Source organism: Bombus pascuorum, chromosome 5 (assembly GCF_905332965.1).
Source record: "Bombus pascuorum chromosome 5, iyBomPasc1.1, whole genome shotgun sequence".
In the NCBI taxonomy this organism is placed as follows: Eukaryota; Metazoa; Arthropoda; class Insecta; order Hymenoptera; family Apidae; genus Bombus; species Bombus pascuorum.
Genome location: NC_083492.1, coordinates 7,618,457 through 7,636,659, shown reverse-complemented (window position 1 = coordinate 7,636,659; position 18,203 = coordinate 7,618,457). Strand labels below are relative to the sequence as shown.

Here is an 18,203-nt window from a genome sequence, read left to right as displayed (position 1 = left end):
AATACACTGACATTTTTATTCATAATTAATTCCTTTCATTCCAGAATACACAATTTAATTTTTTTGAAAATCCCCTATTAAATCTAATTAAATCTGATATCGATATAACTATTTAAAAATACAAATTTTTTTCTATATACAATTCAATGAAATATTAATTCCTTTGTAGTGTAGTGAAACTCTTCTCTGATTGGCTAGTTTTACGCTCGTCTCATAGGAAGTTAAAATTTGATTACATGTCAGTATTCGTTCCTTCAGCTCAACTACATTTGCCACAAAAGAATTTCCTTAAAATCATTGTAAATCGTGCGTGATTCTATTGTAAATATATAGTATAGTGTATTTATTGTATTACGATTATATAACTTGTATTAACCATTGCATGTAATTGAACGTTATAGAAAAAGTGGTGTAATGAAACTATTGTTAGTACATACAAACATATAACATCTAAATGATGATAATTGTGAAGCTGAAAAAAATATTTCTATATTATATCGATTAATTAAATGAGTAGTGAATTAAAAGTATCTTCAAAGATCTTCCAATGTGATATTATTGTATAATCTAAATAACGATCGTGAAATAGTTGAGTCCGCCATTAATCGAGGGTCGCCATGATACATATTCTCCTTCTGTAACACCAATACAGTAACGTAATAGAAGCATCTGGACGATCGGTTGCATTTCGTTAAAGACGCTTACGCATTCTTCGAATATTTCGTTTTACACGTGATTTTTGTTCACTCAGCGATTGCCATCGAATCCGTGTGAGCGAGATTTTTTAATGCATTTACGAATACGTGAAGAACATAAGTTCGGTTCGTTCACTTTCAAGAACACGTAACTCGTTGTTTCTTCAGAAACATGGCTGAATATCATTTCGACGGTGTGGTGAAATTGTGTGTACAGAATTATTAAAACGATATCCCTGATATTGAAATACGTTTCGAGCATTGATAAAATGACGTCGATACACTTTGTTGTACATCCCTTACCTGGAACAGATGATCAGTTAAACGATAGGTAAGGAAAAATGTATCCGTTATCGGTTTCTATTATAATGTATCTTTTTGGCATGTCTGTCTCTTCCCCGTATTGAAATCATCGTCGTTCATTGTTCGACCCTAAAATATGCTTGTTCATATCAATTAGCATAGTGTTCTATATGCTTTTTCGTTCTTTCTGAATTTTAAAACGGTCCTCGCCCATTGTGTCGTATAATTCAATGGCATGTTAGATGATGTATCGTTTGAAAGTTAAAAGTTTGTTGTGTCACATCGTTATGTTTGTATTAAATAATAAGCATGCACATATCTAGAATAAAATGTTGAGTATATTAGTTAAAAAATTATTCTATCTACTGTATAGATGTATATTATATATATTATACATATATTATTATGTGTGTGTGTGTGTGTGTGTGTGCGCGCGCGCGTGTGTTTATATTATTTATTATATATATTACATATATATAATAAACACATACACATTATATATGTACATTATATATAAATATATATACATGTTATATATTATCACATTATATATTACATTATATAAAATTATATATATGTATAATATATGTAATATATTTTATATACGTGGAATATATAAATGGTAATAAATGTTTCGTTCCATTTGTTTCTATTATTGGATACATTTGTAGGTTACAAGGACAAAATGTAGTTTCTGTAAATATAATTATTTATGATCAAATATATTCATAGATAATGACCTTCCTATTTCATTCAATAAATATCTGTAAATTTCTATGTAATGTTGTGTCATCTTTTCCTTATTTTATATTTTATGTATTTAATATTTTAATATGGTTTTGTATAATTTAATCTTGTGTGAAGTAGAAGAAGAATAATTTATTGCTCCATCCATACATTCTAATGTTTTCGGATATAATACAAATTTATACATTGTATTTATTATGTATACAACAATAGTACCCTATATTGTTATCCAAAAATTGGTATATTTTTTGTTGCTACACAGTATAAAACTGAAAAAGGATTTTTTCAATATTTATTATAAAATACTATGATACATGTATTTATATGTACTAGTAATGTGAATATATATAATAAATAAACCTTAGTTAAAGTGAGCACATATATTAATGGAGTAGTTAATTTAATAATTTTTCTTTTACATGCTTTTTTAGATTGAAGGAAGTGGCAGAAAAAATCAACAGATATGGATTTGTAACATTACCAGCATTCAGTGGATTGAAGGTTGCAGTAAAACATATTGTGGTTGGCCCAACACACATTGCTCTTCTCACAGAAGACCATAAAATTTGTAGAGTTGCATTTACAGTATTATCAGATAGATTGGATTTAAGCAAAAATGAACCAAATCGAAAGTAAGTTATAAAAAGAAATGAAATTTATTGTCAATGTTGTTGTGATTAGATGTGAACAACATATTCACTGTGTTATCCCACAAATGAAATAACATACATATTCTTCTATTATCCTAGCACAAACAAAAACCATGTTGATAACTCCAATTCAGCACCAAATGGTGGTACTAGTAGTGGAAGTGGAAGTAGAGCAGGAATGTCCAGATCACGTGCACGAATCATGCGTGGCAGTTCTGCCATTCGTGGAGGTGGTAGTAATGGAGGAAGTAGCAGTGGAGGCAGGATAGGTCCTCCAGGTGTAATTATGGGTGGAGGAAGTGGTAGCAGTTCGCGTCCTATTGCATCTGTACCAGCTCCATTTGTACCAGAAGATCTTATTACACAGGCTCAAGTGGTATTACAGGGAAAAAGTCGCAATCTTATTATTAGAGAATTACAGGTTTGTCCGATTGAAGAAATTAGTGTACCAATCCTTGTATCATTAAGGTTTTGCTAGTTTAATATTGAAACATATTTCGTAGCGTACAAATTTAGATGTAAACTTAGCAGTAAATAATTTACTGTCACGAGATGATGAGGAAGGTGATGATGCTGAAGATGCAGCAGATACCTACGTTCCAGAAGATCTCATTTCATTACTAGATGGTGGATTTAGCAATGAGCATTCTGTTATTATTGATGCAGATTCTATGTTTCCTGAGGACATGTTTGGATATACAGGAATGAGAAAGTAATTAGTCCGAATTGCTTTTGTAATTGTTTATGAGATGTATATTGTTAATGTTTGTATTCTTTAGCCGGGGTAGTTCTTCACGCAGAATAGGTAATGACAGAGAAGGTGAACGTACTTCTGAGCGCGATAGAGATCGAGACAATTTCAGTAAATGGAGAGATCGTCAATATTGTGGTCCAAGACGTTGGCTGGAATCAGCACTTAAAGATTCTTGGGACAAAGATTCTGGTACAATCAAAATTTTAGAAAATTATTTTGTAATATCTACGAATTGTAACCATGGATATTTTGATTATATATTTGAAAAATTTCTTAGATAATAAAAAGAAAGAGTTAGCTGCTCAAAGTCCATTATGGATATCAGAAGAATTAGAGTGGTGGCATGAACGTAGTAGCGATCTTGCCCCTCGTTTTGTACAAATCGCCTCCCTGTATAGTGAATTAATCGCTGTTTCTGCTGGGGGACAATTGTATCAGTGGAAATGGTCGGAATCTGAACCATACAAACACGCAGAGGTATTTAAAATAAATTTTGTTTCAGTATTTTATGTGAGCAATATTATAAATTGAGAACAAAGAAAAAATTAAAATAATGCTCGTTGTAGAATCCAAATATACATCATCCAAAAGCTCCATGGTTGGCAGTAACCACAGAAAAGATAGTTAATATATCCGCAACAGCTATTCGATGTTCTATTAGTACTGAATCTGGCAAAGTAGCTACTTGGCTTGATGAACTTGTAGGTCATGTCGCTTCTCGTCTCGAACATCCAGCTCAAACTTTTACAGAGTTTACATTGGACAAAATAGTATCCCTTCATACCTGTGCTTTGTATACAGTTGCTAAACTTGAAAGTGGTGCATTGTATTGGTGGTAAGTTAAAATATTACAATTTTTTTTAACTATTTATATTTCAAATACAAAAAACTGATGTTGATTTTTATATTTTCATTTACACAGGGGTGTATTACCTTTTGCACAACGTAAAAAATTATGGGAAAAATATAAGGCTAAATCGCGCAAACATAGATCATCCACAGTTTCATCAAATGATATTAGTTATGGCGCACATGTTTGTATGAAAAATAGTCCCATATATCATCCTGGAGCAATAGGTAATTTGTTAAATAATAAATTGTATTTATGATTTGCTTAAAAATAATATTTTATAATATTCTAAATTGATATATTTTCAAGGTTTTACCATTGCCAATGGAGTTCCAAAAGTAGGGCAGTTATTAGGAGCAGCATGGAATTTAGATAGCACTTACAGATTTAAGATATTACCAGCTGGAACTCATTTGCCTAATGTTAATGCAGAAAAACGAGAAACGAATGGAAACAACGGAACGGGTAATATTAATAAGACAAATCACAAAGAAACTACTGATCGCCTTGATATGCCTCCTCCACCCTCACCAGCTTCAAGCACATGTAGTGATACTGGCAGTATCACGACAAGTCATAAAAGACAAAAGCGAGCTGCACCTCGAAGTGAGGGAGAGTCAGAGCGAAAAGATGAAGAAGAGTGGCAATTAAAGGATGTTGTTTTTGTAGAAGATGTAAAAACAGTTCCCATCGGTAAAGTTATAAAAGTTGACGGTTGTTATGTTGCTGTAAAATTCTTCTCGAAAGATGCGAAGGAAAAAGAAATTAAAGAAAAAGATTTCAGTACTTCAGATTTTAAAGATTTAACAACTGAAGAATTAATTAAATTGCTAGCTGATTGTAGATTGTTAAGGAAAGATGAAATACAGGTAATAAAATCATCCATGAATCCAAGAGCTCCAGACTGTTTCCAACGAACTCCCAGAAGAGTGAACATTGTTGAAGGATCAAATGATAGCATTTTGAGCATTGCTACTGACGGACAAGGAATCCATGCAATAGTAAAAAGTGCAAGCAAATTAAGTTACGTTGTGTATAATTTAAGTACTGGAAGATATGTACAAGATTGTTATATTCCATCGGATGTATCATCATTCTTGGGTCTACAGCCTCAAAATATCAGCTTGACAAGTTCTGGAGAGAATATAGAGTGTTCCATGATACTTAGAGACGGAAATAATACTATCTATCCATTAGCAAAGGATTGCGCCGATGCTATCCGTGATCCAAATTGGTTGGATCTAGTTCCAGTTCTGTGCATTGGTGCTTCAACTATTCCTATACCGACTTGTTCAAATTCAACCAATATGAAAAATCAAGTTGCAGTTATTGCATTAGTATTTGATAATCTCTTATTAATGCCACGCATATTAAGGTGCGATTATGAGAGTATTAAGCAAGTATTTTGCAATTTGGAGCAAGATCACAAAAACAATGCAGCACAGATTCAATCAATATTAATGGAACGTTGCGATGGTAATCGCAATATTTTGCATGCTTGCATTAGTATGTGCTCACCAACCTCGAATAAAGAAAATGATCAAGGTATTAAATTTGTTCTTTAATATAAATATATGAAAAATTATAAATTGTTTATTTTAATTTATTATTTTGTTTGGAAGGTATTGAACGTGAGTTAGTTTCAAACACTGTTGATGGTCCATCTGCACCTATTGAGGAACCAATTCCAACTTTAAGTTGGCCACCGGAAGCTTTTGATAATACGTCAGGAGAAGAAGACAGTTTGCTTAGCATTGGTACTGCCAGCATATCAATGATGAACAAATCAGGTAAAAGTGTATCAAACGCCTTTTTATTCTCTTTTTTTTTTTTTTTTTTTTTTTTTTTTTTTAATTTTTAACTTCTGTTACAAATTGCTAAATAAATATCTTGCTGCTTTCAGGTGTGGGAGCAACATCAAATAACACCTACATCATAGACTCTGTGGAAAGAAGAAATAATGCATTACTTATATTAAAGTATATGTGTGAAAGTAGCGTGTTAGCACCTCACCTGAAAGAGCTACTCACGGCAAAGTAATTATATCAATTATTAATGAGTAAAATCTTTTTATAATTGGAGAAAAATATTTAAATGTTTGTTTTAACAGGGATATTCAAGGTCAGACACCATTAATGCTTGCTGTATCAGTTCGGGCATATCACGCAGCTCTCATTTTATTAGACATTATTCAAAGAGTTGGAAGAGATCAAAAAGAATGTTCAGCTATGATACTTCCTGCGGATGCTAATCCAGATTTATCGCCATTATTCGTTACATGTTGCAACGATACATGCAGTTTCACATGGACTGGGACTCAACACATCGACCAAGATATTTTCGAATGCAAAACTTGCGGCTTGATTGGATCTTTGTGTTGCTGTACAGAATGTGCTCGCGTTTGTCACAGAGGACATGATTGCAGAATAAAGATAACATCCCCTACAGCTTATTGTGATTGCTGGGAAAAGTGCAAATGTCGAGCGCTTATTGCGGGCCATCAAGGTGCTCGTTACGAACTCCTTTGTCGTCTCGTAGTGAATACCGATCTTGTCACGAAGATAAACTCACGGTAAAGAAATATGCGACAAATTGATTGATAAAATTAAAATAAATTATTTTTCTTAATTTTATAGGGGGGAAAGTATTTTACTCTTCTTGGTTCAGACTGTTGGAAGACAATTGATCGAACAACGGCAGTACCGTTCTGCACTGCGGCAACGCTCAGCATCTGCAAGTCGAAAAGGGCCTTCCTCAGATGGTAACATTTTTTACTTAGAAAAAGAGTAATTTATATAAAAAATAGAAGTTAAAAGCTAATCATTAACAGGGTTAGATACTTATGTACCAGATATGCCAGATCACGATTTAGAACCTCCTCGCTTTAATCGAAAAGCGTTGGAAAGATTATTGGATGATTGGCCAGCTGTTCAATGTATGATTATGTCAGGAGTTTCTGCACATGGAAATGAGCAGTTATTTGGAGATCAAGGTCAATTATGTCGTCAAAGCGGTACTGCTCTACTCGATAAATTTACTCACTCGCTATTATTTAAGTGTAGTGCAGAGGTAAAAAAATATTAGTTTTATCTTATATGTCTAATATATTAGAGAACGTTTATAATGTAATATAACTTTTTCGCAGATGCTCGATACTCTTCTTACAACTCTGATACGAGAATTACAAAATGATACTATATCCGGACGACAAGAAGAAGCAAATAATGTTGCTCGCCGATTTGTTCGATCTGTGGCCCGAATATTTGTGATCTTCACAATAGAAATGGCACCGAATACGACAAAACGAAGAAAGTACGATATAATTTACTTTAGTTAAGCGATTTTTATTTTTTTTATCTATGCATATGTTTTAAAACATATTTCAGTACTAGCCAGGCATTGCAACCTCTAATGAAATGTCGTAAAGTATTCCAAGCATTGATTAAATTAGCTGTTGAAGAATTATGTGAAACTGCCGATTCACTGATAGCACCCGTGAGATTAGGTGTTGCTCGCCCGACAGCACCATTTACATTGACGAGCTCAGCAATGGAAGTAATCAATGGCTCTGAAGAGTTGTTTTCTATCGAGCCACTAATACCTCATAGTGGTGTCAGTTCCCAAACTCTGGATGCTACTTTACAAACGCAACAAGGAAATAATAATATTACTATTGCCAGGGATGTTTCTGCTATGGATGAGGCAGAAACTGGTGAAGGTATGTCTTGCGAATTAATGTATAAATTAATATAAAAATAATGTAACCGAGAGTTTTACATCTGAAAAATTATTCGAAATGATAGAAGTGTCCATTTTCTTAAAAAAATTATTTTGTATTGGTAGTATTTCCATTACCAAATCTTATCGATTACGTTAATTTTGTGCCCCCGTTATCTTGCATAAAATATTGTAAAATTATTTTTAATTTTCTCTAATTTCGATTCTATAATAATCTTTATGTGTGAATAGAAGTTCCTATGGATGTTGATGGCGACATTAGCGAACATGAAGAATCTGGGGTTTCTGGAACTGTCGCTGGTCAACCATTAGGTGAGATTGATAGCAATGGCGGAGGTGTAGGTGAGGAACAGGCAGGAGATGGAGAATCCGATACAGAACTCGATCTTTTGGCGGAAGCGGAAACAGAGTCGGACTCCGATGACAATCATAGCAATCAAGATGCAGCGTCTGCGCAGCGTAGTGTACAAACTGGTGCTACAGCAGGCTCTGATGGTGGAATGGGATCTATCTTATTATTCCCGGAAGACGAATCTGGAGAATCAAGCCAGCAGGAAGACGATGAAAGTGAAGCAGGAGAAACTGACGAACAAGATAACGAAGATTTTCAGATTGGTGATGATCAATTGGAACGACGAAGGTAAAAATACTGTCTTTTTCTCAAGTAACATCGATGGTCTTGTACTCATTCAAGAAATATAGCAAGGTCGAAAAACCAATTGAATCGAAAACTACAAATGTATATATAACCTCACTATATTTTCTGAATCAACTATAGGTACTGCATTACATATGCATTGCACAGATCCATTAAAAGAGTTTTGCAGCAATACCCTTCCAATTAAAACATTAATCTCTCTTCTAAGCGCATTTGTAAAAATCATTTTTATGTTACTGATACTTGATTACAGTGGTTCTTCTGGCCATTTACATCGTAATAATCTCGCGCCTGTTTCTATGCAATGGGCGATACGTAATCGCGACTCAAGTATGCGTACAGCTGGATTACGGGTAACAGGTGGCAGTAATCTGGTTTTTATTGACTCTACATCTTTAAGACGCACTACTGCAACATCTGCTGTTGCAGCTGCACAAGAACCTATAATTATGGGTACTAGTACTACTTGTTTGGCACGTGCATTTGGAATTGTTATTCGACAGATAGCTGATCTTTTGGTTATGATGCAAGATTATAAAACATTAGCACCTTCTTTGCCGCGATTAATGGAAATTACTTATCAGGATGCGCTCAACCTGCAGGTATAACTTTTTTATAATATGACATTTAATAATTAACCGTTTGAGTCCCAAGCAGCGCGATCGCGCTGTTTAGATTTTGTGTTGAGAAGTCTCAGTACATTTGAACGCTACAGATGACTGATGGTATTTTGTATTTTATTGTTATCTTCTCTATAATTTTTATTGAACAAAACTTGTAAATTAATAATACGCATATATAATAATATAGATGTATTTCATAAAGTAACAAATATGACGAGCAATATTGCGCTGTTCGGGATTTTTCGACTTTGTTTCTTCAAAGACCCCTGGGACTCAAACGGTTAAAATTGAATAAATTTAGAACAACATAATAATCTTGATGATTACAGATGTATCTCGAGGGGCACTTGAAACCCACGTGGGATTGGCTGCTCACAGTTATGGATGCCACGGAGGCACAACTAAGATTTGGTGTGTCTCTGACACGTAGTGCGGATCCTACGCATCCAGAACATCCGCTGAACAATGCTTCATCTTTGTCTGGAGGCAATTTCTCTGGATTGTTAAATACAGCGGCTCTGTCGTTGACATTACAATCTAATACAGGTCGGAATCAACGCAGTGGTATCGCTACGAGCTCCAATATCTCCACTCCACAAGCTTCTACAAGACTCACCGTTGGTTTTGCAGGCGTTGGCGAACCTTCGAGAAACAGTAGAGAACGCGAAGGTATCATCTGTTATCTTTATCATTCTAATGAAGAAATAGTTAAGAAATACCTTTAAGAAATACTCAAATGTGTTGCAATTACATTTTTGGGAATAGAATAGTGGCTAATAAGTATTATTTCTAGGTGGCGATGTATACTTGGCAAGACGTGAATTTTTGTCTTATTGCCTGTCCTTAATGCGTGCTCACAATGCCGAACACAGGGACAGCTTGCCAGTATTAGATGTTTCTGCACTAAGACATGTAGCATACGTTTTCGATGCGTTAGTATATTATATGCGTTCACCACTATCAGAACCAATGTCATCACGAGGAGAGACTCAAAAGGAATCATCAAATTATTCAAGTTGGAACGATCAGGTTTGTATTAAATTAGGTTTTCCCAATCAACGTGTATTTAACACAGATTATGATATTTCACATTACAGGATGAAAATGATAATGATGAGGGAGAAGAATATAGTTCTCCAGTTCCCACTGCATTGGAGACAGATTCTGTCGATTATCCTGATTTACTTCAGGTTCCTAGTTGCGGATCAGGAAATAATAGTAACAGTACACCAAAAGGAAGAAAGCATCCCTTTTTACAAAGATCAGACTCCACCTTATGTCTTGGTTGCCCTCCCCTTGATCCCTTTGATACTGTCATGAGCGAGGCCTTACCATTAGCTGATCAACCACATCTATTGCAACCCCATTCAAAGCGAGAGGATCTCTTCGGTATACCAAGACAACCAGCAACAAGCGCAGGTCCTAATCAAAATCCGTTAGAAGGATTACCCACAAGACTTAGTCTGTCTGCACGTGGTGCTGATAATCAGAATATCCCCACACCGACATTTAGTCAAATTATTCAAAGATCTGCCTTTGCATCATCAGATGCAAGACGTAGCTCTGTAACGATTGGAGATTCAACGTCTACAAAGCATACGGTAATGTTTCCTTTACATAGGAAAGCTAATTAAATTTATCCACTCACGGCATTTATATCTTTTTTATTTTTGTGTTGAAATTCTTGCACGGAAAACGGCGTTTAATTTAGTCTAAATTTTATCCTATTGTTGTAAGTAATTCTATTTTTAAGTTATTATTTTTGCAACAATAGGAAATCATTCTTACATTTCTACTAAATCTTTTATGGCACAGTTCCTTTCGTTGAAAGATAAAATATGTAGATTTACTTTCAATATTATAGGAAAAGGCAAAATCGTTCAATCACACATTTGCTGCGGAGCAAATTGATCGAGCTCCAATCATCGTTTCTACTAATAATCAAAGCGATCAAGCATCGGGAAGTACCAAAACTAATAAAGATATCTGTAAAACGAATAGAAGCGTTATTGTTAGAGCTGGAACTGTTTCGGTAAATATATAGAATTTGCTTTTAATAAAGTTAAAATAAGAGAGAGATACAAATTACAGAAATTCATAAACGTACAAAAGAGAAGTTTTTCTGGTAAATTAGGTGCAATAATGTTGTGTTTCAATTTTAAAGGAATCGAGTTTAAATAAAGCTGGTGCATCAGAAATGATGTCTACAGCAAATGAAGCAATACAAAATGTAACGGAGGAGATGGACACATCTGGTTCAAATCAAGATGCCTCCATGACTCATGAAACGATTGAAACAAATCCAGTCTCGTCTATTGGGTCTAATATATCACATAACATTTTATTGGGTCGTTGGAGCTTGTCTCTTGATTTGTTTGGACGAGTTTTCATGGAGGATGTAGGATTAGAAGCTGGTTCAGTTGTATCCGAATTAGGAGGTTTCCAAGTAAAAGAAGCGAAATTCCGTAGAGATATGGAGAAACTTCGGAATGCACAGCAAAGAGACATTAATCTGTTAAAAGTAATTAAGTGCAATAATTTTTAATTATTTAAACGAACGAAATATATTGAGTATAATATAAATTAAACTTTTTAAAGGTCGAACGGGACAGAACACAACTATTAGTGCAAACGATGAAGGAATTAAATACACATTACAATTTATATAACAGGCGTGCCACTAATGCACCGCCGTTAGCCGTGCATCGTGTTAAAGTGACTTTCAAGGATGAACCTGGTGAAGGCACTGGAGTAACTAGAAGTTTTTATACCGCGATTGCCGAGGTTTGTAATATTACAATAGGAATTATCTTTGTTTCTTGTCTTAAAAATATAGCGTACACGTACATTTTTTTAAAGGCATTGCTTGCAAATGAAAAACTGCCTAATCTTGAAGCAGCACAAGTGGGATCAAAGTATACACAATATAATGTACTTCGGAAGCTAAAAAGTAGAGATCGTGATCATGATTTAAGACGACAAGTAAGTATAATTATTATAAAAAATAAAAAAGAAGAAAGGCAATGTTCTTCTGCTCTTCTTTTTTTACAAGAGATATCTTATTTCAGAATCCTCGATCTTCTGGAAAATGTCGGGAGACGCGTAGAGCATTGTCTTTTGAAGCTCGAGTTTTTCATCCATCCAGTTCTGTTGAAGGAAGCAGTAATTCTGGAGCTGGTAGTTCATCCTCCAATTCCCATCCGTTACCTGTTAGTCACCCAAATAATGATCACTTGACCATGCATCAACAACAACTCGGGGACAGACTATATCCAAAAGTAATTAATAATAATGATAGTACTTAGTTTTTCACAATAACACACAATTGTTACCTTGTACAGGTTTATGCATTGCAACCCGCATTAGCTGCTAAAATAACTGGTATGCTGTTAGAGTTGTCCCCTGCACAGTTGTTGATGTTACTAGCTTCAGAAGACGCTCTGCGGCAAAAAGTAGAGGAAGCATTTGAATTAATCCGTAGTCATAGTCAGGAGTCAGCAAGGGAAGCGTTGTTGGATCTCGATGTATTCAGCTTGATCGCACGTTGTGGGGCTAATAAGAAAAAGATTGAGAACAGTATTTTGGATGACACCGAAGACAATGCTCCTCTTTTCTATTCCCCGGGAAAGAGAGGTTTTTACACTCCACGACAGGGAAGAGCCAGTTACGAGCGTTTGAACGCATTCAGAAATGTGGGCAGGTTGGTAATGATATAAATAACAATTGATCAAATTATAATATAATAAAAATAAAAATAATCGTAAGCCATGAATTGGTGAAATTAAAAGGAAAACTTGTTATCAGACTTATAGGATTGTGTCTTTTGCAAAACGAGTTGTGCCCAATATTTTTGAATCGTCATGTAATAAAATACATTTTGGGAAGACCGATCCGTTTCCACGATCTTGCCTTTTTCGACTCTGTAATTTATGAAAGCCTAAGGCAACTCGTTATTGATTCCGAAACCAAGGATAGTAACAGTCTATTCTCTGCTCTTGATCTTACATTCAGGTAAGCGTGTAGCTGAAATATTTCAATCGCTTATTTTCGAAGAGTCGTTTCTAATATTTCTCGCATTTTGTCTTAGCTATGGTATATAACATTCTTGATTGTTCTAGTATTGATTTGTGTCCCGAAGAAGGAAGTGGATCGATTGAACTTATTCCCAACGGACGTGATATAGAAGTGACAGCAAGTAATGTTTACGATTATGTACGCAAATACGCGGAAGTTCGTATGATTAAGGTACAAGAGAAAGCTTTGCATGCTATGAGAGAAGGAGTGTTTGACGTGCTACCCGAAGGAGCGCTCGATGGTTTAACATCCGAAGACTTAAGGCTCCTGTTAAATGGGGTCGGTGATATTAACGTTTCCGTTTTGATATCGTATACTTCCTTCAACGACGAATCAGGAGAACCTGCCGATAGATTAGCTAAATTTAAACGCTGGTTGTGGTCTATTGTTGAGAAAATGTCTCATTCAGAACGACAAGACTTGGTAAGAAATCATACTCAAACATTTTTACTAGTAAGAAATATTGTCTTCGCTCTACTTTTTATAAATGATGCATCTTTTATCTCTTTACACCTGTATTTTAGGTATATTTCTGGACAGGATCTCCAGCACTACCAGCAAGTGAAGATGGTTTTCAACCAATGCCAAGTGTGACATTACGACCAGCAGATGATCATCTACCAACTGCAAATACATGTATTTCCCGACTATATCTTCCATTGTACAGCTCTCGTCACATATTAAGACATAAACTACTACTTGCTATTCAGACAAAGAATTTCGGATTTGTATGAATATATAGATTCCATATATATATATAATTATATATATATATAATTATATGTATACATAAAATATATATAATGTAACATATTATATATATGTTATGTATATTATATATGCTATGTGACCATGTTTGTGCGCAATAGCTCTAAAAAGAAGTCACATTATTGATAATGATATAAGAAACGAAAAAGAAGTTGTATGTTGTTATTTTTTTCCTTCCTAAAAAAATTTATAACATTTATAAATTTATAAGGTGTAATTATGAATTCTGATTTCTTTTACTGAACAAAAAGACGTGGTTTCCATCATAATAAGATTTTATATTAAAGTGTCATCTTTAGTCATTATAGTGATCATTTTAGTGAATAAAAACATCTTAAAAGTCATGGAAGAAAATGGATTAATGGCAACCCCGTATCATCAGAAACGATTGTCTTAAAATTTGTTCCGTTTCCTTTTCTTTTGCATATCATAATAGTACTCTTTCTACTTTGTTAGGAATTTTAACAAATTATTATACAATTAAAAATTTTTTATTAGGCATGTTTAAGATGTAACATAAAATGTTGACAGGAAATTGTAGTTTTTCTTTTAATGCACACCAGTAGTAATTGCTTCCCTGGATTTCAGCATGTTGATTATAATACATATTTTAAAAATGAGACTACAACACGAGAGTACAGATTACAAAATATGAGACTTGATGTTTAATGATATTGGAAATTACATAGTTTTACGTAAAAAAATTGTTTTTACGACTGAAAATGATAACAAAATATCAATGTAAAATCACATGTAATTTAAAATGATACAAATGTTCCTTGAACATTAAACTCTTAGGTTGAATTATCAATTTTTTCTTTTCAATCAATTTTATGGTGAATGAATTTGGCCAAATGCTAAGGTAATAGGAAAAATAATCTAGGAATGTCTAGCTGCCTATTTCATATTGTTATATACTTTCTTTTTTTAACATGTTCAAAATCTTGAATCTATCATAAAACAATATCAACTCCATTATTTATGCTGCTTAATCTTGGCATGCACTCAATATATGTCCTTGTTTCTGTCTAGGATCGTAACAATATATATTTCCAAAATGATTATCATTTTGAAAAAAAATTGAATTTACAGATTTAAATTATTATTTATATATATATATATATATATATTTCCTAAACAGTAAACTGAAATAGTAAAAAATAATCTATTATCTTTAATTTACTTAAAAAAAAGATTACTAATGTTAATATGTATAATATAATAAATCTCATTGTTTATAAATTTCTAAAAATCGTAAAGTTATATACAATAATTATATTATCCGTTATGTACTTGACAAAGTATTAATAGAAACTTATGTACAATGGTTACCTATTGACCACTTCCTGAATTGTTTTGGGGTAATTTTGCTGTTGATTGGCTCAATTGAGCCAATGTTTCTGGAGTCGCGTGTGCTTTCAGGATTGAATTTTCAGCTTCCAATTGATTTATACGATCCATAAGCTCGGCTATTTTTTCTTTGAGTACTTCAACTTCTTCCCGTACAGCAAACATCAAGTGACTCTTGACAAGATCCTACAAAAAAATACTCTATTAACTTCAATATTATTGTTTTTTATTGTCATCTGATAATTATCCCTACAGCAAAATACACTCACCATGGCTTGCTCGATTTTATTATCAATTGCTACAGCACTAGTTCCCGACATACTGCAATAAAAATTACATGCAAAAATTTATTAATAAAATATGTATATGCTACAGCAAGTAAATTCACAATCTTGTTAAAAACTATTTTTCTGTTTCTAAAAGAAGAAATTTCAGTTGAATATTCCTTTATCCAATAATACTAGATATACGTAATGTTTTAATGAATACATAATTTCAGTGATTGAAGGTACATTTAATAAACTGTACCTTTCATTATCTTCGAGGGTATGATGTTCATCGCTGCCTTGAGTGACTTCAGTTAGTGATTCTAAAAGAGTTGTATCAGCTGATTGAGTAGTGGATCCAGCTACAATGCCTGAAATAGAATCCTGCTCCGGATCTGGTTGATGAAATGTCATATTGCCCTGCTGCATACCTCCTACAACATTTTGGCAGGTAGCTGATACCTGTGCCATTTGTACTTGGGCATTGCTACCAGAAGTTGAAGATTGCATTTGAGATGGTGGTATCACTTGGGATTGCACTGGTGCTCCAGGAGCATGAATAGTTGATGAAGTTTGCTGTGCACCTGTTTGAGGAACTTTGTGAATATTTTGGATGCCCTGCATTCCTTGTATGGCAGTCAACGGCTCAGATATTTGAGTCATTGGTTTTTGTGTTTGTAATGGTTGTTGAGGTTGAGGCTGCTGTTGTTGCTGCTGTTGGGGTTGCTGCTGCTGTTGTGGCTGCTGTTGATTTGGAGGATGTTGCTGTTGCTGCTGTTGAGCAGCATGTTGTTGCTGTTGCTGCGTAACAAGAATATTAGGTGCTTGGGATGTTGGTACAGGTGTCTGCTGCACAGAGGGTTGACAAACGTTTTGAACTGGTAATGACTGATTTTGTGTGCTCACTGTCACATATGTATCTTCTTTTGAATGAGGTATGTTTTGTTGGGGTGTCACATTGCTATTGCCAGTCTGTGTTATAATAGGAATAGAACCTTGGGGCATACTTTGAGGTTGAGTCAAATTACTGGGATGGGTTGGCTGCAGATTGGAAGGTAACGTGGAACCTTGTCCAGTTTGTTGTTGTTGCTGAGATGCCAATTGTTGAGCAGAAGATTGAAAATATTGGGGAATTTGCGAAGGTGGTTGAACTTTAGTTTGCGTTTGAACTTGTGTTGGATTATGCTGTGCATTGGGAGGAATGGAATTGCTTACTGCATAATTAGCACTTGAAACTGGTGTAGGGTTGTTTGGTACACCGATCGATGTATGCACATCTGTATGTACAGATACTTGTCCATTAGCATCAATGCCCATACCTTTATCTTCAGATACGACTGATTGTTTAGGCGCATCAGGTATAACGATTCCACTGTCTGTAACCCCATACGATATGCATACCTCATTTGGATCAGACACTTTAGGTGTACTGATTGCTGTCGGTTGATTAACCGATGTATGATCCAAATAATCCATGCAAGTCCATCTGCCCCTTTTAAAAGGTTCAGTACTTTCGATTTTGACCACTTTAAATCTCTCGTTTCTACCATGCGAATGTACTTCACGTAGATCTGCATCTTGTTTGGCATTACTCGAAAGTAAATTGATAATATTGTTGTCAGTAACTGACGTAATATCCAATGTATTGATATTACTATCATTTACCGAATTACTAACGTTATTCCCTTCTGAGGGCACGATTGCCAGACCATACTGTGAACTTGTAGGAATCACCGGAGCAGTGCTGAGGGCAGCATTACTTGTATTAAAGAATACATCCTCTTTGGAGAAGGTGTCTTCCGAATAGCTAGGTGTTTCAATGTCCATGTCGGTGGTACGCGAGTGTTCGACTGAATTGTCCTCCGTATGCGACTCATCGAGATCATCGTTCGAATCTTCGCCGGCATCATTGCTCATACGAGAACCAACAGTAACGCTTGTTATTTGGAAGGAGGATGTCTTTTTTCGACACTGGTTACTGGCCGTCACGTTGCTCGAACTGGTCAAACTAACCGGCTGGTACAGTTTCTCTGGCTCTCCTAACCGAATCGTCTCGGTGGTCGTACGATGCACTGGATTCGATATTTTTCTACTACCATCCGATAGCTTATGCGATTTTCTGTGTACATTATCTGCCATTATTATAGGAACTTAGCATTCGAGAGCCACGATCTTTGCATTCGTTGTTCTCTTGCATGTTAAAACCGACATCGCTCTTAGCCGGGGCCTCTTGGCTTTGAACTAATAATCCCTATTAAAAATCGTCACGATTACCTTTCAGACCCGACCGATTATTATTCTTTACGGTTGTTCGAATTATATTCATATTCTCATCTTGTAGAGGTGTTGACAGTTCACCATTTCATCAATTTTCACGGGGAAGAAGTATATTCGCTCGAGTACCGTCCACTCGAAACGAATATTCACACTTCGACAAATTCCGTATCGTCCTTTCCTCCGTCTTCACGCCCGATTCACGCTACATTTAATCTATCACGCGTTTACATATTATTATCTCGTGATCCGATTTCTCATTATTCATATCCTTCCTACTCTATTATACTAAGTAAGCAGTTTAAAAATGGCTGCCAATTCACTCACGAAATTGCCACGAATTATATCTAGAGCATCCGTGTGACTTCACAACTAAAAATCTATTTTCATCCACGATCTAGGTGCATTGTCGAGAAATAACCATAGTTACTATCCTTCCATCCTTATCCATAG

General features: G+C 34.8%; 2 protein-coding genes across 5 annotated transcripts; one reads left to right on the top strand and one right to left on the bottom strand.

Annotated features, from left to right (window-relative positions):
- Positions 1–200: 200 nt before the first annotated feature.
- On the top strand, positions 201–14,011 carry LOC132907306 (E3 ubiquitin-protein ligase hyd). 3 transcript variants are annotated; one of them, XM_060960255.1, is made up of 30 exons: positions 201–1,026; positions 2,177–2,377; positions 2,495–2,816; positions 2,899–3,107; positions 3,175–3,338; positions 3,427–3,626; positions 3,716–3,984; positions 4,072–4,226; positions 4,309–5,544; positions 5,622–5,789; positions 5,903–6,035; positions 6,110–6,571; positions 6,636–6,760; positions 6,830–7,068; positions 7,145–7,311; positions 7,386–7,717; positions 7,969–8,377; positions 8,649–8,997; positions 9,348–9,687; positions 9,812–10,047; positions 10,116–10,619; positions 10,883–11,050; positions 11,183–11,539; positions 11,617–11,802; positions 11,878–12,000; positions 12,087–12,296; positions 12,360–12,718; positions 12,823–13,029; positions 13,137–13,515; positions 13,617–14,011. In XM_060960255.1, the coding sequence occupies exons 1-30, from the start codon at positions 965–967 to the stop codon at positions 13,824–13,826; spliced, it is 8,481 nt and encodes a 2,826-aa protein (XP_060816238.1). In that variant the 5' UTR covers positions 201–964; the 3' UTR covers positions 13,827–14,011. The 3 variants fall into 3 exon arrangements, with proteins under 3 accessions (XP_060816238.1, XP_060816239.1, XP_060816237.1); XM_060960256.1 differs by having other exon boundaries at positions 5,622–5,795; positions 6,836–7,068; XM_060960254.1 differs by having other exon boundaries at positions 5,622–5,795.
- Positions 11,963–18,132, bottom strand: LOC132907311 (protein bunched, class 2/F/G isoform-like). 2 transcript variants are annotated; one of them, XR_009658143.1, is made up of 5 exons: positions 15,739–18,132; positions 15,480–15,531; positions 15,193–15,396; positions 12,351–12,458; positions 11,963–12,225 (listed from the first exon to the last, which is right to left on the bottom strand). XR_009658143.1 is itself a non-coding variant. In XM_060960262.1 (3 exons), exons 1-3 carry the CDS (start codon positions 17,613–17,615, stop codon positions 15,193–15,195), a joined length of 2,133 nt encoding a protein of 710 aa, XP_060816245.1. In that variant the 5' UTR covers positions 17,616–18,131; the 3' UTR covers positions 14,497–15,192. The 2 variants fall into 2 exon arrangements, 1 of the variants encoding a protein (XP_060816245.1); XM_060960262.1 differs by lacking the exons at positions 11,963–12,225; positions 12,351–12,458 and having other exon boundaries at positions 14,497–15,396; positions 15,739–18,131.
- Positions 18,133–18,203: the final 71 nt, after the last annotated feature.